Source organism: Ctenopharyngodon idella, chromosome 9, assembly GCF_019924925.1.
Source record: "Ctenopharyngodon idella isolate HZGC_01 chromosome 9, HZGC01, whole genome shotgun sequence".
NCBI lineage: Eukaryota > Metazoa > Chordata > Actinopteri > Cypriniformes > Xenocyprididae > Ctenopharyngodon > Ctenopharyngodon idella.
Window position 1 is genome coordinate 36466871 of NC_067228.1, and position 20616 is coordinate 36487486.

At 38.0% G+C, this 20616-nt stretch overlaps 2 protein-coding genes across 3 annotated transcripts in view; one reads left to right on the plus strand and one right to left on the minus strand.

Annotated features, from left to right (window-relative positions):
* Positions 1-20616, minus strand: part of LOC127519401 (gastrula zinc finger protein XlCGF8.2DB-like) — a 90397-nt gene that overhangs the window by 40761 nt on the left and 29020 nt on the right. The gene's annotated exons all lie outside the window — the stretch shown is intronic.
* LOC127519405 (gastrula zinc finger protein XlCGF8.2DB-like) lies at positions 7622-18702 on the plus strand. The gene is made up of 3 exons (XM_051907113.1): positions 7622-8079; positions 13168-13299; positions 17078-18702. The coding sequence occupies exons 2-3, from the start codon at positions 13215-13217 to the stop codon at positions 18034-18036; spliced, it is 1044 nt and encodes a 347-aa protein (XP_051763073.1). The 5' UTR covers positions 7622-8079; positions 13168-13214; the 3' UTR covers positions 18037-18702.

Here is a 20616-nt window from a genome sequence, read left to right on the forward strand (position 1 = left end):
GCCAACATCCAGTCTGTGCTTCTGCCCAAAGAAACTGGAAAACTCATTAAAGCGAACCCAAAGGCTCGGTGTGTTCACACCTGAAGTTTGGTTTGTTTGGTCTGGACCAAAAAAAACAAAAACACATTTAGTTCTGGTCCAATTAGCGTTCAGATTGGCAATTTTAACACTGAACCAAAAGATACCGAACCTAAAGGCATAGGGATACATTCACAAACTGATTGGTCGGATTTTATGACCTATTGATTATTTTGAGACGGAACTTACCAAACATCCAAAACAACGCTGTGTGCTGAGGTAAATGCGCTCGTTGTATGTGTGTAGCCTGCATGTGATGGTATTTTAGCCAGCTGGGAACTCGTGAAGAGCTTATAAAATGTGTAAAGGAGTCAAAACAGTGGCAGGAATCTATCCATCACACACAAACGATCTGCTGTGAGGAGACGCACGTCTGATGCCTGTGATGGGCAAACTCACGACTACGACGAGAAAAATCGATATGCGTGAGGATTCTGTCCTTTTTAAGGTTTCATCTTCCTGTTTTTGGTTCGTTTTTAGTCCGTGTTGCGTTCATATATCATTCAAACCGCAACAGAGTTTGTTTGGAAGCGGACCGAGACCCATTTTTTCAGCGGTCTGGGTCCACTTGTTTATTACGCACCAGGGTTCGGATGGCAGCGTTCACACGTTCAAATGAACCGCACTAACAGAGCAATCGCAATTGTGTTTTAATCCAACCAAACATGACATGTCTGAACACACCCTTAAGTGCCATCCACAGGCCATTGCATCTCCAAGTGTGCAGGTAATTGTTTTTAATGTCTGCCTGAAATACATTCACTGTGTTTGAAAAGTCACACCTGTTTCACACATACTCCATTGTATGCAGTGTGTGTTGCAGTACGTATGTGATGCAGGAGCAGCTCATGCTATACAAATATGCTGCATTTGTAGTGCGCAGCTGATCCACGGCTGTATACCACAAACACAATGTTGATTCATTATTTATCGTTATAATCAACTTTTACAAAAAAATTTTCTCTTTCTTTGTACAGTCTTTCATAGACATTTTCACGTTTAAACACACTAAATTTAAACAACGTATTATTCAGTGCATTACATATAGATTTATATATTAAGTTGTTCAAGGAAGTGGCAAAACATTTAAACATGCTCTTTTCTTATGTTAAAATCACCAACATTTTAAATTAAAACTTACAATTGACAAAAACAGCCATCTTTCATGCCTTTTATTTTGCATTTAAATCTGTATACAAAAAATGCTGCATACTGCTGCATTAATCCTGCAAAAATCTGTGTACAATCCATCCTTTAAAATGTTGGTGATTTTAACATGCATAAAAAACTTGTTTTTCCTCCTCCATGAAAAGATGAGTGCCAACCATCATGTCGCCTTATAATGTGTAGTAGTTTTCCTTGCTTTACACTGTTAAAAAGTTAAAAGATGACTGTAAAAAAAAATAGGAGTATAATTTAATTAAATGCATTTATGGTGAGATGACTACCTTTTCATGTCAATTCGTGTTCATTTTGACCACGAACCTGTCACGGTTGCTGGTTGCAGCATAAAGGAATATAGCCAGGATCTCAATGCAGCAGCTTCTTTAATCAAACAAACTCAACTCTACAAAAACACTCTGAAATGGGAACAGAACAAGGAAGGAACAAGCAAGGAACCCAAACCTGTTAGAGTTTGGGTTCCTTGCCGCTGTCGCCTTTGGCTTGCTTAGTTGGGGACACTTGACATTTGATACTCAACAGTGTTTTGATCTGCCTGTATTGACACCATTGTAGTGATGGGACGGTTGATACCGGGGCTCCGATGCTCCGACGCAGTTTTCAAAGCACTATTGTATCACACACTGTAACGATGCTTGTATCGAAATGACAATATCACGTGATTGATGACGTTTGAAGCTTTGAACGTCATGCAGTATCGGATGTTCGGGACAGCTGGTTTGAAAAAATTTGGCGCTTCGCAGCACCACCTGATGCATAAAAGGGAAGTGATTATCCCGTTACTTCAAGGGCTGTCAGTAGGAGATCAAGACACGCAAAACACTTTTATGAGAGATATACAGTGAGCGAGAGAAAGAGAGAAACAGTGTAAGTGAGTGAGTGAGTGAGTGAGTGAGTGTGTGTGTGTGTGTGTGTGTGTATGTGTGTGTGAGAGAGAGAGAGAGAGAGAGAGAGAGAGAGAGAGCAATGGAGAGTAGTGGTGCACAAGTAGGAAAGAGGTCGATCCATAGTTTGGGAGCATTTCGACATGGAATCTCCTACTAAGGTAAGCTAATGCGATAATTCTTCTTATTATTATGATTATTATTATTGTATTATTATTATATTATTATTAATATTATTGTAGACTGATCATGATGTGTTGTATATGTATAAGCAAATAACCTGTATAGTAGATCTGTTAATCTTTTAATAATTGTATTGATGTTTATTTTTCCAGGTCCAATGCTTGCTTTGTACTCAACAATTGGCTTTCAACAACAATACATCCTCAATGTTGAGGCACCTTAGGGCTAAGCATCCAGATAGCCCTACACCCCCACCCAATGCTGCAGCAGGGCATACTCACAGTAAGTAGCCTAACTTTTATTTCAAGATTATATATAATGGAAAGTATTAATATATATATATATATATATATATATATATATATATAAACTTTATGCTAAAATTATTTTGAATGTTTTAATAGTGTCCAGACAACACAAGCTGGATGAGGCCCTTGTCCAGATGGTTGTGAAGGACACTTAGCCATTTTCTGTGGTTGAGGATGAAGGTTTCAGGGCTTTGGTAGGCTTGCTGGACCCCACCTACATCCTTCCCACTAGGAACGCTCTGAAGGCTATGGTAGCCAAAAAGCACATAGAGCTGAAGGAGAAGGCCCAGGCTGAGGTGCGGAAGGTTGCAGTAGTAAGCCTGACATCTGACATGTGGACATCAGTTAACACTGATGCGTACATGGCAGTAACATGTCACTATGTGACCTCAGAGTGGAAGCTCTCATCCATCCTTCTGGGCGTGGCCAAATTCCCCAAGACCCACACAGCAGCTCACATCGCAGAGGCTAAAGCCACTCTGATGAGGGAATGGGGTATCTCTGGAAAAGTGAGTTGTATGTTCACTGATGGTGCAGCAAACATGGTGGCTTGTGTTGAAACTTTAAAAATCCGCCATGCACACTGTTTCGCACATGGGCTCAACTTGGTGGTGAAGAAGGCCATTGATTCAACCCCCGAGTTAGAAGACCTCCGTAACCAAGGGCGTAAGATCGTGGGTCATTTCAGATCCAGCACCACAGCGAAGGACAAGCTGTCACAGTTCCAGCACCAGATGGGTAGGCCTCAACATAAGCTGATTCAGGAAGTGCCTTGGGAATGACACACAATCAACAACCTGATCAACTCTATGCGAAGGAGATGTGTTGCACTGCGTGAGGCAAATGGTGGTCACACCAGATACTGACTGGTTTTCAGACCCCCCACTTGAGTAAAACTGCACATTTTAGAGTGGCCTTTTATTGTGGCCAGCCTAAGGCACACCTGTGCAATAATCATGCTGTCTAATCAGCATCTTGATATGCCACACCTGTGAGGTGGATGGATTATCTCAGCAAAGGAGAAGTGCTCACTAACACAGATTTAGACAGATTTGTGAACAATATTTGAGAGAAATAGGCCTTTTGTGTACATAGAAAAAGTCTTAGATCTTTGAGTTCAGCTTATGAAAAATGGGGGCAAAAACAAAAGTGTTGCGTTTATAATTTTGTTCAGTATGTATGTGTGTGTATATATATATATATATATATATATATATATATATATAAAAATACATAGGAACACAGCCTCAGTTAATTGGGTGGGTTACATTTACATTAAAATACAGGCTCCACCATCCATTGACTCTGGTGATGAGGAAGATGAACACTTGTATTGTGTCAAATACTCCTGACAGACCAGTGACACAGAGTATAAAAGTGTGTGAGTTGGATTTAAGGATAATCAGGATATTGCTGACATTTCACCCTGGTTCTGTCCAAACTGCTCAGAGACAGACACAAAAAATAAAACTGAAGACCAAGCCAAGACAACCTTGAAGAATCGAAACAAGTAAATGACAATGAAGATGCTGAACAAAAAAATTATGAAACAGTATGTGATGAATCTGTTCAAAACCAATTCCCTTCTCAGTTTACAAGAGAAGAGTGGGCAAAGATCAAACCCATGTCTAATCTATGGATGGCCAGATATGTTCTCTGAAGAAAATGGGTAGTCTGTGTCCGCTTCAAAAATCCAGAAACAAAAATCAAACCCTGGTATAATTGGTTTCTGCACTTAAACATGATAGTTGTAATGATTGGGTCAACGGAGTGAGGATCCATCTGCAGCTTTTATTGAATTTAAGTTGACAGACACAATAAAAGTAAGGATGAGCCAGTGGCAGAAACAGTGACAGGCAGTGATCTGGGTAGGCAGCAAACGTACACAATCCAGGAACAGGCAAGGGTCAAGGCAGGCAGCAGAGAATCAGAAACGAGTAACAGTCCAAGGTCAAGGTCAAACACAAGAATACAGAATCCAGGGGAAATGCTCAGAAATGTCAGACGGGGCTAAACAAGACTTCACATGGAGGTGTGGGTGCAAGTGTCTTTTATGTGTGAGTGAGTGATTGTATAATGGGTCGCAGGTGCAGGGTGATCAGTCCAGGGCATGAGGGTAGATGGGAAATGGAGTCCAAATGATGTGTGTTGTCCAGGATGGAGTGCCCTATGGTGGCAATAACGGGCACTCTCACTGGTGGTCGTGACAATAGTTTTGTCTTTTAGACAGAATCTCTCATATTAGATGTGCTACACACTCTTTCATTGGCAGCTCTTTTCAGCACATCATTGGACAGCATGTGTTTAAACATGTATTCATCTATAATCAATCCAACATATATTATTTTGCTTGTATGTAGCCTATGCACTTTTGTGATTTTAGCCTGTGACCAGGACGTTTATTTTGGAGTGGCGTTGTGACATCATAAGACTGTGGCGCGCTGGGCGTTTGTTGTGAATCGGCTGAAGAAAGGTTTGTGTTTTGTAAGTATTTAAAGTTTTCAAATAGACATAGTTCATTCAGACCTTTTTAATATTACTTTACATATAATGTAATAGTATAATGTTTTATCTAACTTTTATTAGCGTTATTTCTGTGGGTAAAACACGTCCACACAGGAGTAACTGAAAAGATTTTTTTTTCGAATTCTTTTTTTTTTAGTAACAGAAAAGTCGCGTCTCATTTGTTAACTAACGTTAACGAAAATTAGTAAATACAGTAACAAATGTATTTCTCATTGTTAGTTCATGTTAGTTAATACAATAACTAATGTTTAACTAATGAACCTTAGTGTTACCGCAGTTTTATACCACTTATGTTCAATTATGTATTTATTTTTAGTAACCTTTACATTTTTTTAACTGTTCAAATTTAATTAATTTGTCCCTACCCTGAACATAACTGTTGGTAACCCTCTAGATATATATAACCTAATGGCACAAACACTATACATTTCAATTATGACAATAGTCTTGTAGTCAAGTCTAAAATAAGTCTATAGCAATTGTTATTGATGATATAAGCTGCAGCCCGGTTTTGTATTCCAGGTTTGGGTTGGTGCTTGTAATTGTTTTTTGTATTTATGTATTTCAAAATGGTTGTGAATCTCTAAAGATTCACTTGTTCAGAAGTCCACTTTTTGGTGCAACTTCATTATCGTACAGGTACATTGTTTTGTTTTAATTCTGTCAGTTGCCGTTAAAAGCAAAAAAAAAAAAAAAAAAGTCTTCTACAACTCAAGCACTTTGTGTTGGTGCTTTGCACATTGTTAACTGAATTGTTGTCATTTTGATGTTTCAGTGGGAAGAAAGCTGAAGCCCTGTTTTTGTGTCCCAGGCTTGCTGCTTGTATTTGTTATGTTGTTTTACAAACACTACTGAAGGCACTTTAAGGAATGTTTTCATGAGGTAAATTAATCATGTTTGGTTTGTATATATTGTGCTGCATTTATTTGATCATGTTTATCACATTAGAAAACTACATTGGTCTGTCAATGGATAATAGAGGTTCCTCAATCTATTTTAACATTGTGTAGAGTAGAAGAAAATACCTGTATATTTACCAGACTACTACAGTGATTATACAGAATTTTACTTTGTTTAAGGAAACTGTCCATAGAAATACTAGAGATCAGTACTAATAAATTTCAGTGGTGAAGGATATGCTATAATTGTATAGACATTTCGGTAACACTTCAGTCTAGGGAACACATATAAACTATTAACTACGACTTTTCTCTCAATAAACTCATAATTTACTGCTTATTACTAGTTAGTAAGGTAGTTGTTAAGTTTAGGTATTGGGTAGGATTAGGAATGTAGAATAAGGTCATGCAGAATAAGGCATTAATATCTGCTTAATAAGTACTAATAAATAGCCAATAATCCAGTAATATGCATGCCAATTGTAATGAAGGGTCGGCAGAGCGGGGATCCATTTGCAGCTTTATTAAGAATAGTATATACACAGGTAGACAGGGGCAAAGGCAAGAACATAAACAGGGACAGGCAATGGTCGAGGCAGGCGGCAGACAAACAGTATCGGGTCACAGGCAGAGATCAGGGCAGGCGGCAAACAATCACAGTCCAGTACACAGGCAAGGTTCAGGGCAGGCAGCAGAGAATCACAAAGAATAAACAATCCGACGGAAACCAGGAAACAGTCCACAAGAAAACGCTTAGTAATGATCACCGGGGCAAATCAAGACTTCGCCGTGAGGTGGTGTGTGTGTAAGTCCTTTATAGTCCGGGTAGTGTGCTAAGCTGTATGTGGCAACAGGTGATTGGTGTGGAGTGTGCATGTGATTGGCAGGGAGGATAATGGGAAATGGAGTCCAGGAACTGACAGGAACAGACGGTGATCGTGACACCAATAAGCAACTAGTTAAAAGACCTTAAAATAAAGTGTTACCGACATTTCTGCATACGGATTAACAGAAGTGTCTGAAAATGTTATAGAACAGGAGCTTTCAAAGACAGTGTGCCTCGCTTTTGACAGTTCAATCTAAAAAAGTATTTAATGCATTATTTACTTATTAGCATAAATAATTTGTTATTATAGCCATTTTATAATAAATCCAAAAGCAAAACGTGAAAAGAACTACATTAGGAAATGGAAATGAGCTAACGAGTGTCATCTGCTGACATCTACTGGTTATAGTGGTAATTTCTTTATGTCATGTGTCAAAAGGAGGAGGCATAGTGATGATGTGAGTAATAATACATCTTTGATCTGTATGTCGAGATCACGAGAAAACAAGAAAGAAAGAAAAAAATAATCCATGGCCTTTTAGGGCTTCCGTACTAAAATACTTCAAGTATAAATAATTTGTTAATGTTCCTGGTTGTTACCCCTTTATTCCACAAACTTTACATGTTGTTCCTTTATTCCTACATGTAAGTTCTTTATAGGTACATTATAATTACTGAAATGTACACTGTAAATTTGTTTTACTTATGCAGTACTTAACAGGCTGTAATCTAAAACATTGCCATTTTGTTTTATAAATGCTTAAAGTTATTTACCTGAGCTTCACCAAAATCAGTTTTCAGCTCTTTAACATCTCCCTATAATGATTACACAAATTATTTTAAAAACTGAGGCTGATTTTCTAAATGTTATGATGTACAAAAGGATACCAGGAGTGACCTGTACCACAGTTTGAGAAACACTGCTCTACATCAGTTAGTGTGGACTGAAACATTAATCATAAATTTGTACATTAAACAATCAGTCATCAATCTGTCTCTGTTGTATATTAACATCATTGCATGTATTTAAACATGTATTTCACTTATATTTCACGTCTTTAATTGAATGTGTTTTTTGTATGAAGCCTACATTTCTATGCACTGTGACCAGGACTTTTATTTTGGTATGGCGTTGTGACGTCATAAAGCTGCGCCGAGCAACGCTGCGTCTGTTGTGAATCGAATAAAGAAAGGTTTGTCGTTTTAAGCATAAAAGTTTTCAAATAGATATAGGCTGTTTGTGAAATTAAATGTGCACTTCATAGTAACGTATATGCTTTATCTGAAGCTTCAGATTATAATTTTGATGCTGGCCGGGTTGAGTCAGTTATATGAAATATTCTCTTGACAAATAAAACATATATTATTAGCATATCAATAACTTTTTTATGCTGACAAAATATAGCCTATTTACCTAATAGCATAATCTACCATAAATCTTAAGAGAATTATTTGTGATGTTTTGGAAAACCCAACTATATTGAGTTATTTTTTATCTATGTGTATAACTGAAGTATTCTACACAGTATTTTACACACAATTTGTTACCTGAACCCTTTAAAATTAGCTAACCTAATGATTTAAACATTGTAAGCTAATTATATTTTTAACTTGAGTCAAACCAGTTAATTTACGTCACCACAGCACATTTTTTGTCAACATTTTTTAATTTTCACCCAGGTTTCCACATTAAAAAGGATGGTTAGACCATTTATTTGTAAGGTAACAACCTGCACAGCTGTGCTGAATTAATGTTCAATGTTTGTCATGTGACAGCACTGTAGCATACTACTAAAACATTATTCGTTGCATAATAATAAGAACTCATCAATTAAATATTTACCATCTTATATTTTGCATAATTGGGGTTATTTAAATAAACACTGACAAAAACTATAGGCTACAAGTTTTAGTACTGGATTTTAAGTGATCACCCGGATTTATGTAGCCTTCACATGCTCTCCTAATTATTATAAATACGAGTTTCCTTGGTAAAAAATTGCACATGAACGCCGTCCCATTTCAAAACTTGAACGCGATGAGCTCGTAATCATGACTTCAGAAGTGAAGTAATTTCCAATAGCATGTGAAGGAAGCATTAAAACTGCCAATGTTGTATTTATATAAAGCCTTCACAAGCAAATTTGCTTTATGTATTCGCCCGGTGTCGAAATCAGGCACATATAAATGTCAAGAAACATGATTTTAGCATAATCATTTGTTTTATTCGTGTTTTCGCAGTTTCCCCTATTAAATCCAGTCATGCAGCAGCTCTTTTGCCACTCAGTCCAGCTGAGGGAGTGAGTTCTGGCGGGAAAGTGACGTCAATGCATGTAGCTGCCTGGCTTAATAAATGTTGGAATCTTCGACTGAGGATTCATAATGAGCTTTATTTAGAGATTCCGTCACCGTAGATTTGTAATATCACGATATTATGAATTATTCCGCTCCTGAGGTATACAGAGCTGAAGTGTGGACTCATTTTGTTTGCAAAATAGGCCATGTTAAAATCCAAAACTCGGGAAACGCATTGAATCTGAGAGCTCGCTTAACATCCCGATGTCATCCGCGTTACTGAGAAGCGTTTCGATAGAATATGTGATATGTACTGCACGTTTTCCTCTCAGTAACAAAATAAACACACAACAAAATTGACAGCGGTGGCAGCAGAAAGAAAGCATCTGATCATAGCGATGTGGAATTTGGTTGCACCAGCTCTGCAGTTCAGTACTTTAAATAACACTTTATACAATAAACTGCCTTAAAGCAAACAGCTTTACAGTATTAAATATAAAACAGTCATTCAGTCATGGAATGGACTATGCACTTTCTGTTGTTAAATAGTTTAGAAATTAAAAACTGCTATACTGTGAACCTTTAAAACATACACATAAAGAATCCTGCAGTCACTTTACTATTTTCCCTTTACTTAGATTGCACAAAATAGTGATTAGTAATATAAGTGCAAATGATACTGTATTGATTAAATAAAATAAAGTTGCTTGTCAGGTTTTATGCATATGGTTGTGTGTTCTTTATGACCGTTTTTTCTAAAATTAGATCTTTCTAAAAAAAAAAAAAAAGAAATATCGCAATATATCATATCTTAACCCCTGTATCGTGATACGTAGTGTATCTCCAGATTCTTGGCAATACACAGCCCTAGTAAGAGCTTATTTAAACCAGGAGCTAAATCCTTGAAGTTCTCTTTAACCGTAAACCTTGAATGCATCGACCATATGTGTCTTAGCTTTACTCCATACTAGAATGCTTTGGGCATGCCACTATATATCCGCTTACGCGGATGAATGTCAAAATAAAAGACTTTGCTACACAAGACGTATAAACAAATAAAAACCCAAAAACATGATACACATACAAAATAGACAATGTAATAAGTCATAAAGATTTTTTTTAAAATTTAAGTAAACAGTATTAAAAAGGAAATAACAACCAAATCATTAACAATGCATACCCTCTATTGGTTTCACAAGCAGTGTGAATTGATTATACAATGTGATATTATAGTGCTTTATCTAACATTTATGAATGAGTGTGTCCACACAAAGGTGCATCTCATTTTCGCACCCTATACCGTGAATAAGTTTGCTCTCTGGTAAGTTGTGATGGAGAAACTGAGATTTTTGAAAGTACAAGCGAACTGAACCGTGATGGTAGCTGAACAAACTCAGGGTTTTAGGATTAGTTTCGAGTTGACAAAACCAAGCCACTCCAATCCGGCTTTGTTGGTACCATGATGCTGATCATCAACTTTCTCTGTCAACTCAGGCTTTGATCCTGAGTTTGTGGAGCGTGTGCACATGAATGCGTGACATCAGCAGTCAACAGCCAATCACATGCCTTGCAATAGAGAGAAACTGTGATTCACTTCTCGGGAGAGAGCCAGCGCGATTCAAAACTCTTTTGCTGAAGGTTAAGAGATTGAAGAAAATTAAGTATTTAAACTCATTTACACTGACGAAAATACTTGTCCATGAAAGAGGACAAATAAAAGAAATGATATTGCTCTATCAGAACAAGTAAAACTCGTGACGTTAGTTCATATAGTTGATAATAGCGATAGAGACTCAAACATGTAAGGTCACATCATATTTAAAGTTTATTTACAGCTTATTTATATTACATATGATCTGTATATATTAATATTCATTAAAACTAAATGCTTAATAATAACTGCTAAACTAAAATCGCTTGTGTGTAATGAATAATAATATTTATCATATAATAATCATATAAATCATATATAAATCGTAAAATAATTCTAAGTAATAATCATTAAAGCCAGACAATTTTATTGTTAAATATTTTTTTGCTATGTAGTGATCTTTAATTTGGAGGAAGAGAAACTGGGGGAGTGACTTTATTGCGTTGGATGTGTCAGTGTCAGTTTGCTCACATCTGATTGGCTTTGAGATCTCTAAACCAGAACATAACCTGCCCAGGAGCAGGTTAGCTGTGAAGCGAAAATTACTATGGTGATGAACACCGCTAAAAGCCAAGTCACTTTCATGATACCTAAAACCCAGGATTGGCGCAAACTAATACCTACCTGGCTAACCTGCTAATCCGGCTTCATGGTACAGGCCCCAGGCGCTTGTCAAAATGATTCACTCAGTGTTTCGAATATCTTGAAAAGAGTATCATGATCCTGCAATACCAGAGGCTGCAGTTTCAGGACCGTGTTTCTGGGACCCTAGTTTATAGTTTGTACTAGCAGTTTTATAGAACTTATTATTAAATTCTGTATTTGTGTTTATTTTCCATAACGATTTACTGTTTTTATTGTTTAAATTGAATTGATGTTTTCTCCGAACCCTAAACAACCGTTGGTAACCCTCTTGAAATATTTAACCTAATTTGTTTCAATATATGAGCCCATATACTCTGGTTTTAAATTCAGTTTTGATGGAAAGAAAGGCCTTATTTTTTCAGAGCGGAAGTAAACCATTTTCTGTCTGTGCGAGATTTGTTTTTCATTAGCCACGACACTTCTCATCTTGTGTGCAACTGACCAACTTAGCATGTGTGCACTATCTAGTGTACTTTTTTAAGCTCTCAATTCTTTCACACATGCATATGCTTTTGTACGCGCACTGTCCGTGTGGACAGAAAAACTGAGCTGCACGTGGACAGTGTGCACGGATGTCCGAGGAACATTAACCGCATTTACTTTTTTACGTGCAGGTTGCACATGCACACTGAATTTGTTTTGCACTAATCAGTTGTTCCACAAGGTGGCAACACTGGCCCGGGCAATTGTTTCACAGTAGAAAACAAAATTAAAGAGACGGAACAACAAAATACTGAAGAATGCAACAACACCAAATGCCCGCATTGACAAGGACTTGTGTTAAGGGGGTTATGAGAATCACAACTTTAGTTTAAAAGAATACAAAGACATTTTTATCTCTCACAACTTCTGGAGAAAAATAGCATGGACACTGGATAAAGATGAATCTTTCTTGAGTGCATGTACTTTGAAAGGCAACACGTTTGACGTTTGTACGCATAGCGTACGCGTAAAAACAAAGTATACTTTGGGCTTAAGTGGGCTAAAGCTTTGGGCTAAATGTAGTGGGAACACAAACACGCTTTTACAAACCAAATGCAGTGTTTTCGTGAAAGTTTAATCTATTTAATGTAGTTTATAAATCATATGAAGTGTCAGTATACAGAGATTTTTAAAAAAAATCTCTGTGTAAACATATTTACTTCACAAACATGGAGAACAGTGATAACGGCATTTACCTGTTGTCTGTTGGGTTGTGTTCTTTTCTCAGCTTTGATGAAATGTAATACTGAAATTTGTCAAAGGAGATTTCGTCTCTTAGCCCCAGTTTTTGCTTAAATTTACTTTTAATTTTCACGTACATTTACATTCCATCTCCATGACACACAACAAACACAGCTCCGATCACGGCGTCTTCCATCCACTGGTTTTTAGCATTTGTAAATGCCGCGCTTAAAGATGCCGCTGTCGATCACTTCACAGCTCCTGTTCCTGGTGCAAATGCAACAAGGAACATGTCCGGGGGAGAAATGAGTTTTCGGGGAACTATCCTAGTGACTAGTTCCTATAACTGAGTTCCTAGAACTATTCTGTGCGAAAGCCCCTTATCACTCTGACTGACTCCCTTACCAGTGCGCTGACTACTGAACTAGTGAGCTGATTGAGACACACCCAGAGATTTACTTTGGATTTATTTTTGTTTCTGTTAATTATTCTCATCTTAAACATGACATATTGTTCAAACACACAGGAAAACTCCTGGAGAAGCTGAGATCCACATGACACACTATTATAAAGATGGCGTTTATTAAAGAGGAGAATGAAGACATAAAGATTGAAGAAGCATCCAGCGTGAAACATGAAGATACTGAAGAACAAACAGGTTATTTTCATTTGATCCTCATTAAAATGTCGGCCTCTGCAGAAATAAATGATATTTTTAAAGAATGTCATACGAGTGTCCTAATTGGACTGCCTTGTGGACAGTTTATGTGCACTTTGATCTCTGAAACTTTGCAAACCTTTTACATTCACAAACAGTTTTATTACACGCTGCATGAAAAGTGTTTAATATATGAATCAAAAAGATGAGGATAATCAGTACAGAGTTCTCTCATATCCAAATGGCCCCTTCATCACAGTCCGTTCTTGAGATTTGCATTTGAAGGGGTGGTTTACCAATATACAGTCCTTCCATTCGGACTGTTCCTAGCTCTGCGTGGATGTGTCCATCTCCACACTGAGACAGATGGGAGTACGCATCCTGAACTACCTCGACGATTGGTTGCTTTTAGCCCAATCGAAGGAGGAAATATACACGCACAGATCTCAGCTCCTCAGCCTAGTGTTCAGGATCAACCTAAGCAAAAGCTCACTATCCCGCAGCTAACAAATCTTGTTTTTTATCCAAAATGACTTGCAAATGAGGAGAGCAATAGAAGTAATTAAACTAACAATAGGGCAACAATATGAAAGTGCTGTGACCAGTCCCGGTCAGTCCAGCACAGAACACATGTCACATTTTTTTTAAAGCTATAGATGTGTAAGTGTAAGTATTAATGGGTCAAATGTTGCCGAAAAAGTCTTCAGCAGTTTCTTGAAAATGGCTAAAGACTTAGCAGCTCGGTTTTAGTTAGGCACTTCAAGGTGGTGTTGACTTGCAGAACGCAAGCTTCTGAATGGCACATAGGTCTGAAGTAATGAGTTTAGGTATAAGGATGCCGAGTCAGTGGTTGTTCTGTAGGCAAACATCAGTACCTTGAATTTTATGCAGACAGCAATTGGCAACCAGTGCAATTTTATTAGGAAAGGTGTGACGTGCACTCTCCATTCAAGAGAACTCTTGCTGCAGCATTCTGGATCAGTTGCAGAGGTTTGACAGTGCATGCTGAAAGATCTGCCAAGAGAGCATTACAATAGTATAGTCTGGATAAAAGCTTGGACAAGTTGTGTAGCATGGACAGATAGGAAGGGCCTGATCCTCCTAATGTTGTAGAAGGCAAATCTGCAGGACCTAGAAGTTGTAGTCTGTGGTCTGTGAAGTTCCAACTGATCATCAATCAAAACTCCAGATTGCTGGCTGCCCTGGATCGAGTTATGGTTGATAAACCAAGCTGAATAGAGAAGTTGTTGGTTGGCCGGGACCATGAGCAGCTCTGTCTTCGCAAGATTTTGTTGAAGGTGGTAGTCCTTCATCCAGCAAGAAATGTCTGTCAGGCAGGCCGAGACATGAGCAGCTAATACTTAAACCATTGGAGTGCATTTTCCGAGATGCCTTTCATCTTGACGGTTGAAAGGAGGATCTTGTGGTTAACTGTGTCAAAAGCAGCATACAGATCCAGCAAGATGAGTACTGAGGATTTGGAAGCTGCTCTTGCCAGTCTCAGAGCTTCAATAACCAAGAGCAGGGCAGTCTTAGTTGAGTGTCCGCTTTTGAAACCAGACTGGTTGTTGTCCAGGAGGTTGTTCTAAGTAAGAAAGATAGAGACTTGGTTGAAAATGACTTGTTCAGTTTTCACTTGTAAAGTGTTTTAGCAATGAATGGAAGAAGGGAAACTGGTCTGTAATTTTCTAGACGTGCTGGATTTAGAGTGGTTTTCTTATCCGTTCCTGCTTCATTACTGTAGGAAAGGTACCAGTGTGAAGAGATGTGTTGATGATATGAATAAGTGTGGGTAAACCTGAGGAAGAAATGGCTTGAAGGAGATGAGTGGGGGTAGGATCAAGAGGACAGGGTGATTGGAAAGGATGAGTTAGTAGTCGTGACGGACGCTTCCAAGATGAGTTGGCGTGCCCTATGCGACAGCAAGCCAGCCATTCGCTTCTGGATGGAACTGATGATAAAATGTTCCAAATGTGTGATTAATTGTGTGATCGGACAGCATGACAGAGGTAGCCTAAATCACCAGGGGGTACTTAGGTCTCATCTGTTAAACAAGCTGGGGTGCGGCATCCTTCGGGCACAGCACAATCTTCACTCAGTGAGAGCAGCACATGCCAGGTTCCATGATCACGAGAGCAGATATGCTGTTCCGGAACAGACCGTAGACTTCATCCCCCAGACAGTTCACATAATCTGGAGCTTCTTCAGGCACACAGAGGTGGAGCTGTCAGGAGTCTTCATGTCGTTCTTGGTAGATCATGAACACAATCTCCGAGGCAAGGGTGCACTCTACTAGGCGCCTATACGCTTGAAAATTGTCTATTTTTTCAGCTAATCTTCAGCATGGGATATAGACCCTCTGTCTTAAGAGATCGTCTTGATACTCTTGTTCCTACACGAGCTGCTGGACGGTGGACATACCCCATTCATGCTCAAAGTATACCTGTCAGCTATTGCATTGTATCACACTCCTATAGCTGGCTAAATCAATTAGGAAAAATGACTTGTGTGTCAAGTTTCTCAGAAGGGCCAGGAAGCTGAATCTGCCTTGCTCCCACATGGTTCCATCCTGGGATCTGTCCACAGTTCTGAGGGCACACAGAGGCCCTCCATTCAGGCCGCTCACGACGACCAACCTATGGCCTCTTTCACTAAATTCTGCCCTTCTGTCAGCTTTGGCATTGGACAAGCACGTTGGTGATTTGTAGGCTCTTTCAGTGGACGCATCTTGCCTCAAGTTTGGGCCTTATGACAGTAAAGTCTTCCTTAGACCATGAAAGCAGGTTTTTGTGCCTAAGGTGCTTTCCACGGCCTTCAGAGCACAAGTCATAAGGCTCACTATTCTCCCTTCGATTGTGGTCTGGACCCTTAGGGTGTACATTGAGTGCTCAAGTCAGTTCTGGCAGTCAGAGCAGCTATTTGTGTGCTTCGGAGGCCATTCTAAGGAGCTGCCAGTTACAAAGCAGGAACTCTCTCATTTGAACTGTGGACACAATTGAGCTGGCTTACAAGTCCTTGGACTTGCAGTGCCCTGTAGGGGACTGTGTCAGTAACTGACACAATGCAAATGAACCATATTAAAACAGAACTTTTCGTTTACTAACGTAACCTTGGTTTGCTGAGATAACAGGAACGAGCATTGGTTTGCTTGCTGCGCTACTATGCTTGCACACAAGTCAACGCTCCTGATCCTCAGTCAAAAAATTCTGCCACAAATGGAAATCAGTGTGGCCTGAATAGGCAGTTGACCCTGCCTGTTTTGGCAGGCTGAAATGCCTTTTGTCTGTGTAGGTGCACAGATGTAAACAAATGAGTTTTCCCCATAAGCATCAGTAGCTGACATAATGCTTGTTCCTGTTATCTCAGGGAACCAACATTTATGCACTTTTGCCTACAAGGTAAACATATATTTTAGGATGTTTATATATTTTTAATAGAAACAGAAAGATTTACTTATTTTTTTGACTCAGCACGTCACTGACAAAACATTTTAAAAAATAAAACCCATATTTTATCTAAAAAATCCATATCTTACCATTTCCTTCATAATCTATCTTTAAATTACAATGTTTTTTTTTTTTTTTCATAATATTGGAAAGACCACAAAAGGGGGTTATAATTAGGCTACTGTCTGTCTGTGTAAACCTGTCTCCCTCATTTACTTTTGACTAAAAATGCATCTTAATACGAGGTGTAAACAGGGCCTTTGTTGGTTTAGATGTGTTGCTTTGTTCCATTAAACTAGGGTTGACTTGTATTTGTTTTTGTTTTGCATTAGACCTGATGCAGCTGAAAGAGGAGAGTCAAGAACTGGATGAATTTGAAGTAAAAAGTCATTATAGAAAAGATCATGATTTCAGAACTGGAAAAAAAACTTTTAATTGCTCAATAAAAAAAAAGGTTTCCTCACGAAAAAGAGCTCTGATTACAGAAACTATAAGTGACTTTACCTGCCAACAGTGTGGAAAGTGTTTCACCCGAAAAGCAAGCCTTAATGTCCACATGAGAATTCACTCTGGAGAGAAGCCTTTCACCTGCCAACAGTGTGGAAAGAATTACACTCAAAAATCAAACCTTAACATCCACATGAGAATTCACACTGGAGAAAACCCATTCAACTGCCAACAGTGTGGAAAGATTTTCAGTCAAAAACGAAACCTTGAAGTCCACATGAGAGTTCACACTGGAGAGAAGCCTTTTACCTGCCAACAGTGTGGAAACAGTTTCACTCATAAATCAAGCCTTAATGTCCACATGAGAGTTCACACTGGAGAAAACCCATTCACCTGCCAACAGTGTGGAAAGATTTTCAGTCGAAAACGAAACCTTCAAGTCCACATGAGAATTCACACTGGAGAGAAGCCTTACACCTGCCAACAGTGTGGAAACAGTTTCACTCAAAACTCACACTTCAACATCCACATGAGAGTTCACACTGGAGAGAAGCCTTTTACCTGCCAACAGTGTGGAATCAGTTTCACTCAAAAATCAAACCTTAATGTCCACATGAGAGTTCACACTGGAGAAAACCCATTCACTTGCCAGCAGTGTGGAAAGAATTTCAGTCAAAAACGAAACCTTGAGGTACACATGAGAATTCACACTGGAGAGAAGCCTTTTACCTGCAGTCTGTGTGGGAAGAGCTTCACACAAAAACAAAATCTACAGATTCACATGAGAACTCACACTGGAGAGAAAGACATTCACGTGATCAGTGTGGAAAGAGTTCAGATGTAAAATAACTCTTAAAACACACGAGCACTCACTCGTCATGCGCCTTCCCTATTAAACATACAGAAAAAGTGTTACACTTTCTTTGTAACGTGTATACTCAATATTTGACTTCATAACTTGTTCAAATTTGTATATTTTTTTACACTAATGCATCGCTTTGCTTCAGAAGGCCTTTATTAACCCCTCAGAGCCGTATGGAGCACATATTTATGATGTATGGATGTGAATGGAAGCTTTTTCTTCAGCTCATACTCATTGACCCCATTCACTGCCATTATAAAGCCTGGATGTGTCAGGATATTTATTAATATTTCTTTGATTATGTTCATCAGGAACAAGAAACCGTAGAAATGCATAATTCCCAGTCAAAGGATGTGAACAGCTTTGAATATAACGTCATGTGTTGTCATCTCAAGATTCCAGTAAATACGAGGTGGCGTGAATGCAGCATAAGAATCAAACAATTTTTGTAAAAAGCACAACTTTTGAATTTTTGATTATATTATAGGGAGATTATTTTAAAAACTGAGGCTGATTTTCTAAATGTTATGATGTACAAAAGGATACCAGGAGTGACCTGTACCACAGTTTGAGAAACACTGCTCTACATCAGTTAGTGTGGACTGAAACATTAATCATAAATTTGTACATTAAACAATCAGTCATCAATCTGTCTCTGTTGTATATTAACATCATTGCATGTATTTAAACATGTATTTCACTTATATTTCACGTCTTTAATTGAATGTGTTTTTTGTATGAAGCCTACATTTCTATGCACTGTGACCAGGACTTTTATTTTGGTATGGCGTTGTGACGTCATAAAGCTGCGCCGAGCAACGCTGCGTCTGTTGTGAATCGAATAAAGAAAGGTTTGTCGTTTTAAGCATAAAAGTTTTCAAATAGATATAGGCTGTTTGTGAAATTAAATGTGCACTTCATAGCAACGTATATGCTATATATTTTGATGCTGGCCGGGTTGAGTCAGTTATATGAAACGTTCTCTTGACAAATAAAACATATATTATTAGCATATCAATAACTTTTTTATGCTGACAAAATATAGCCTATTTACCTAATGTCATAATCTACCATAAATCTTAAGAGAATTATCTGTGATGTTTTGGAAAACCCAACTATATTGAGTTATTTTTACCTATGTGTATAACTGAAGTATTCTACACAGTATTTTACACACAATTTGTTACCTGAACCCTTCAAAATTAGCTAACCTAATGATTTAAACATGGTAAGCTAACTTGAGTCAAACCAGTTACTTTCAAATAAAATTTTCCTGATAATTTACTCACCCCCATGTCATCCAAGATGTTTATGTCTTTCTTTCTTCAGTTGAAAAGAAATAAAGGTTTTTGATGAAAACATTTAAAAAAAACAAAAAAATATTTAAAAAAAAATACAGCTGTATATGCTTTATAAACACAAATGATCGCCTTGCACATGCTTCTGCTTTCCGTATTCTTCAAAAAGCTTACGCTGTATGCCCTACGCCTTCCCTATTCTACTTACGGAACAAACACGGTGCCAGTTCCGTTTTTTTCCGTAAGTTGAATAGGGAAGGCGTTGGGCATACAGCGTAAGCTTTTTGAAGAAAATGTATTTGTATTTTTTTCGAAAATGACAGATCGTTTCGCTAGATAAGACTCTTATTCCTCATCTGGTATTGTTTAAAGCCCTTTGAAGCTGCACTGAAACTGACATTTTGACCTTCAACAGTGGAGTCCATTGAAGTCCACTATAAGGAGAATAATCCTAGAATGTTTTCATCAAAAACCTTAATTTCTTTTCAACTGAAGAAAGAAAGACATGAACATCTTGGATGACATGGGGTGAGTAAATTATCAGGAAAATTTTATTTGAAAGTGGACTAATCCTTTAATTTACGTCACCACAGCACATTTTTGTCAACATTTTTTCAGTGTACATTTTTTTTTTTTTTTCACCCAGGTTTCAACAATAAAAAGGATGGTTAGACCATTTATTTGTAAGGTAACAACCTGTACAGCTGTGCTGAATTAATGTTCAATGTTTGTCATGTGACAGCACTGTAGCATACTACTAAAACATTATTCGTTACATAATAATAAGAACTCATCAATTAAATATTTACCATCTTATATTTTGCATAATTGGGGTTATTTAAATAAACACTGACTATAACTATAGGCTACAAGTTTTAGTACTGGATTTTAAGTGATCACCCGGATTTATGTAGCCTTCACATGCTCTCCTAATTATTGTAAATACGAGTTTCCTTGGTAAAAAAATTGCACATGAACGCCGTCCCATTTCAAAACTTGAACGCGATGAGCTCGTAATCATGACTTCAGAAGTGAAGTAATTTCCAATAGCATGTGAAGGAAGCATTAAAACTGCCAATGTTGTATTTATATAAAGCCTTCACAAGCAAATTTGCTTTATGTATTCGCCCGGTGTGGAAATCAGGCACATATAAATGTCAAGAAACATGATTTTAGCATAATCATTTGTTTTCCCCTATTAAATCTAGTCATGCAGCAGCTCTTTTGCCACTCAGTCCAGCTGAGGGAGTGAGTTCTGGCGGGA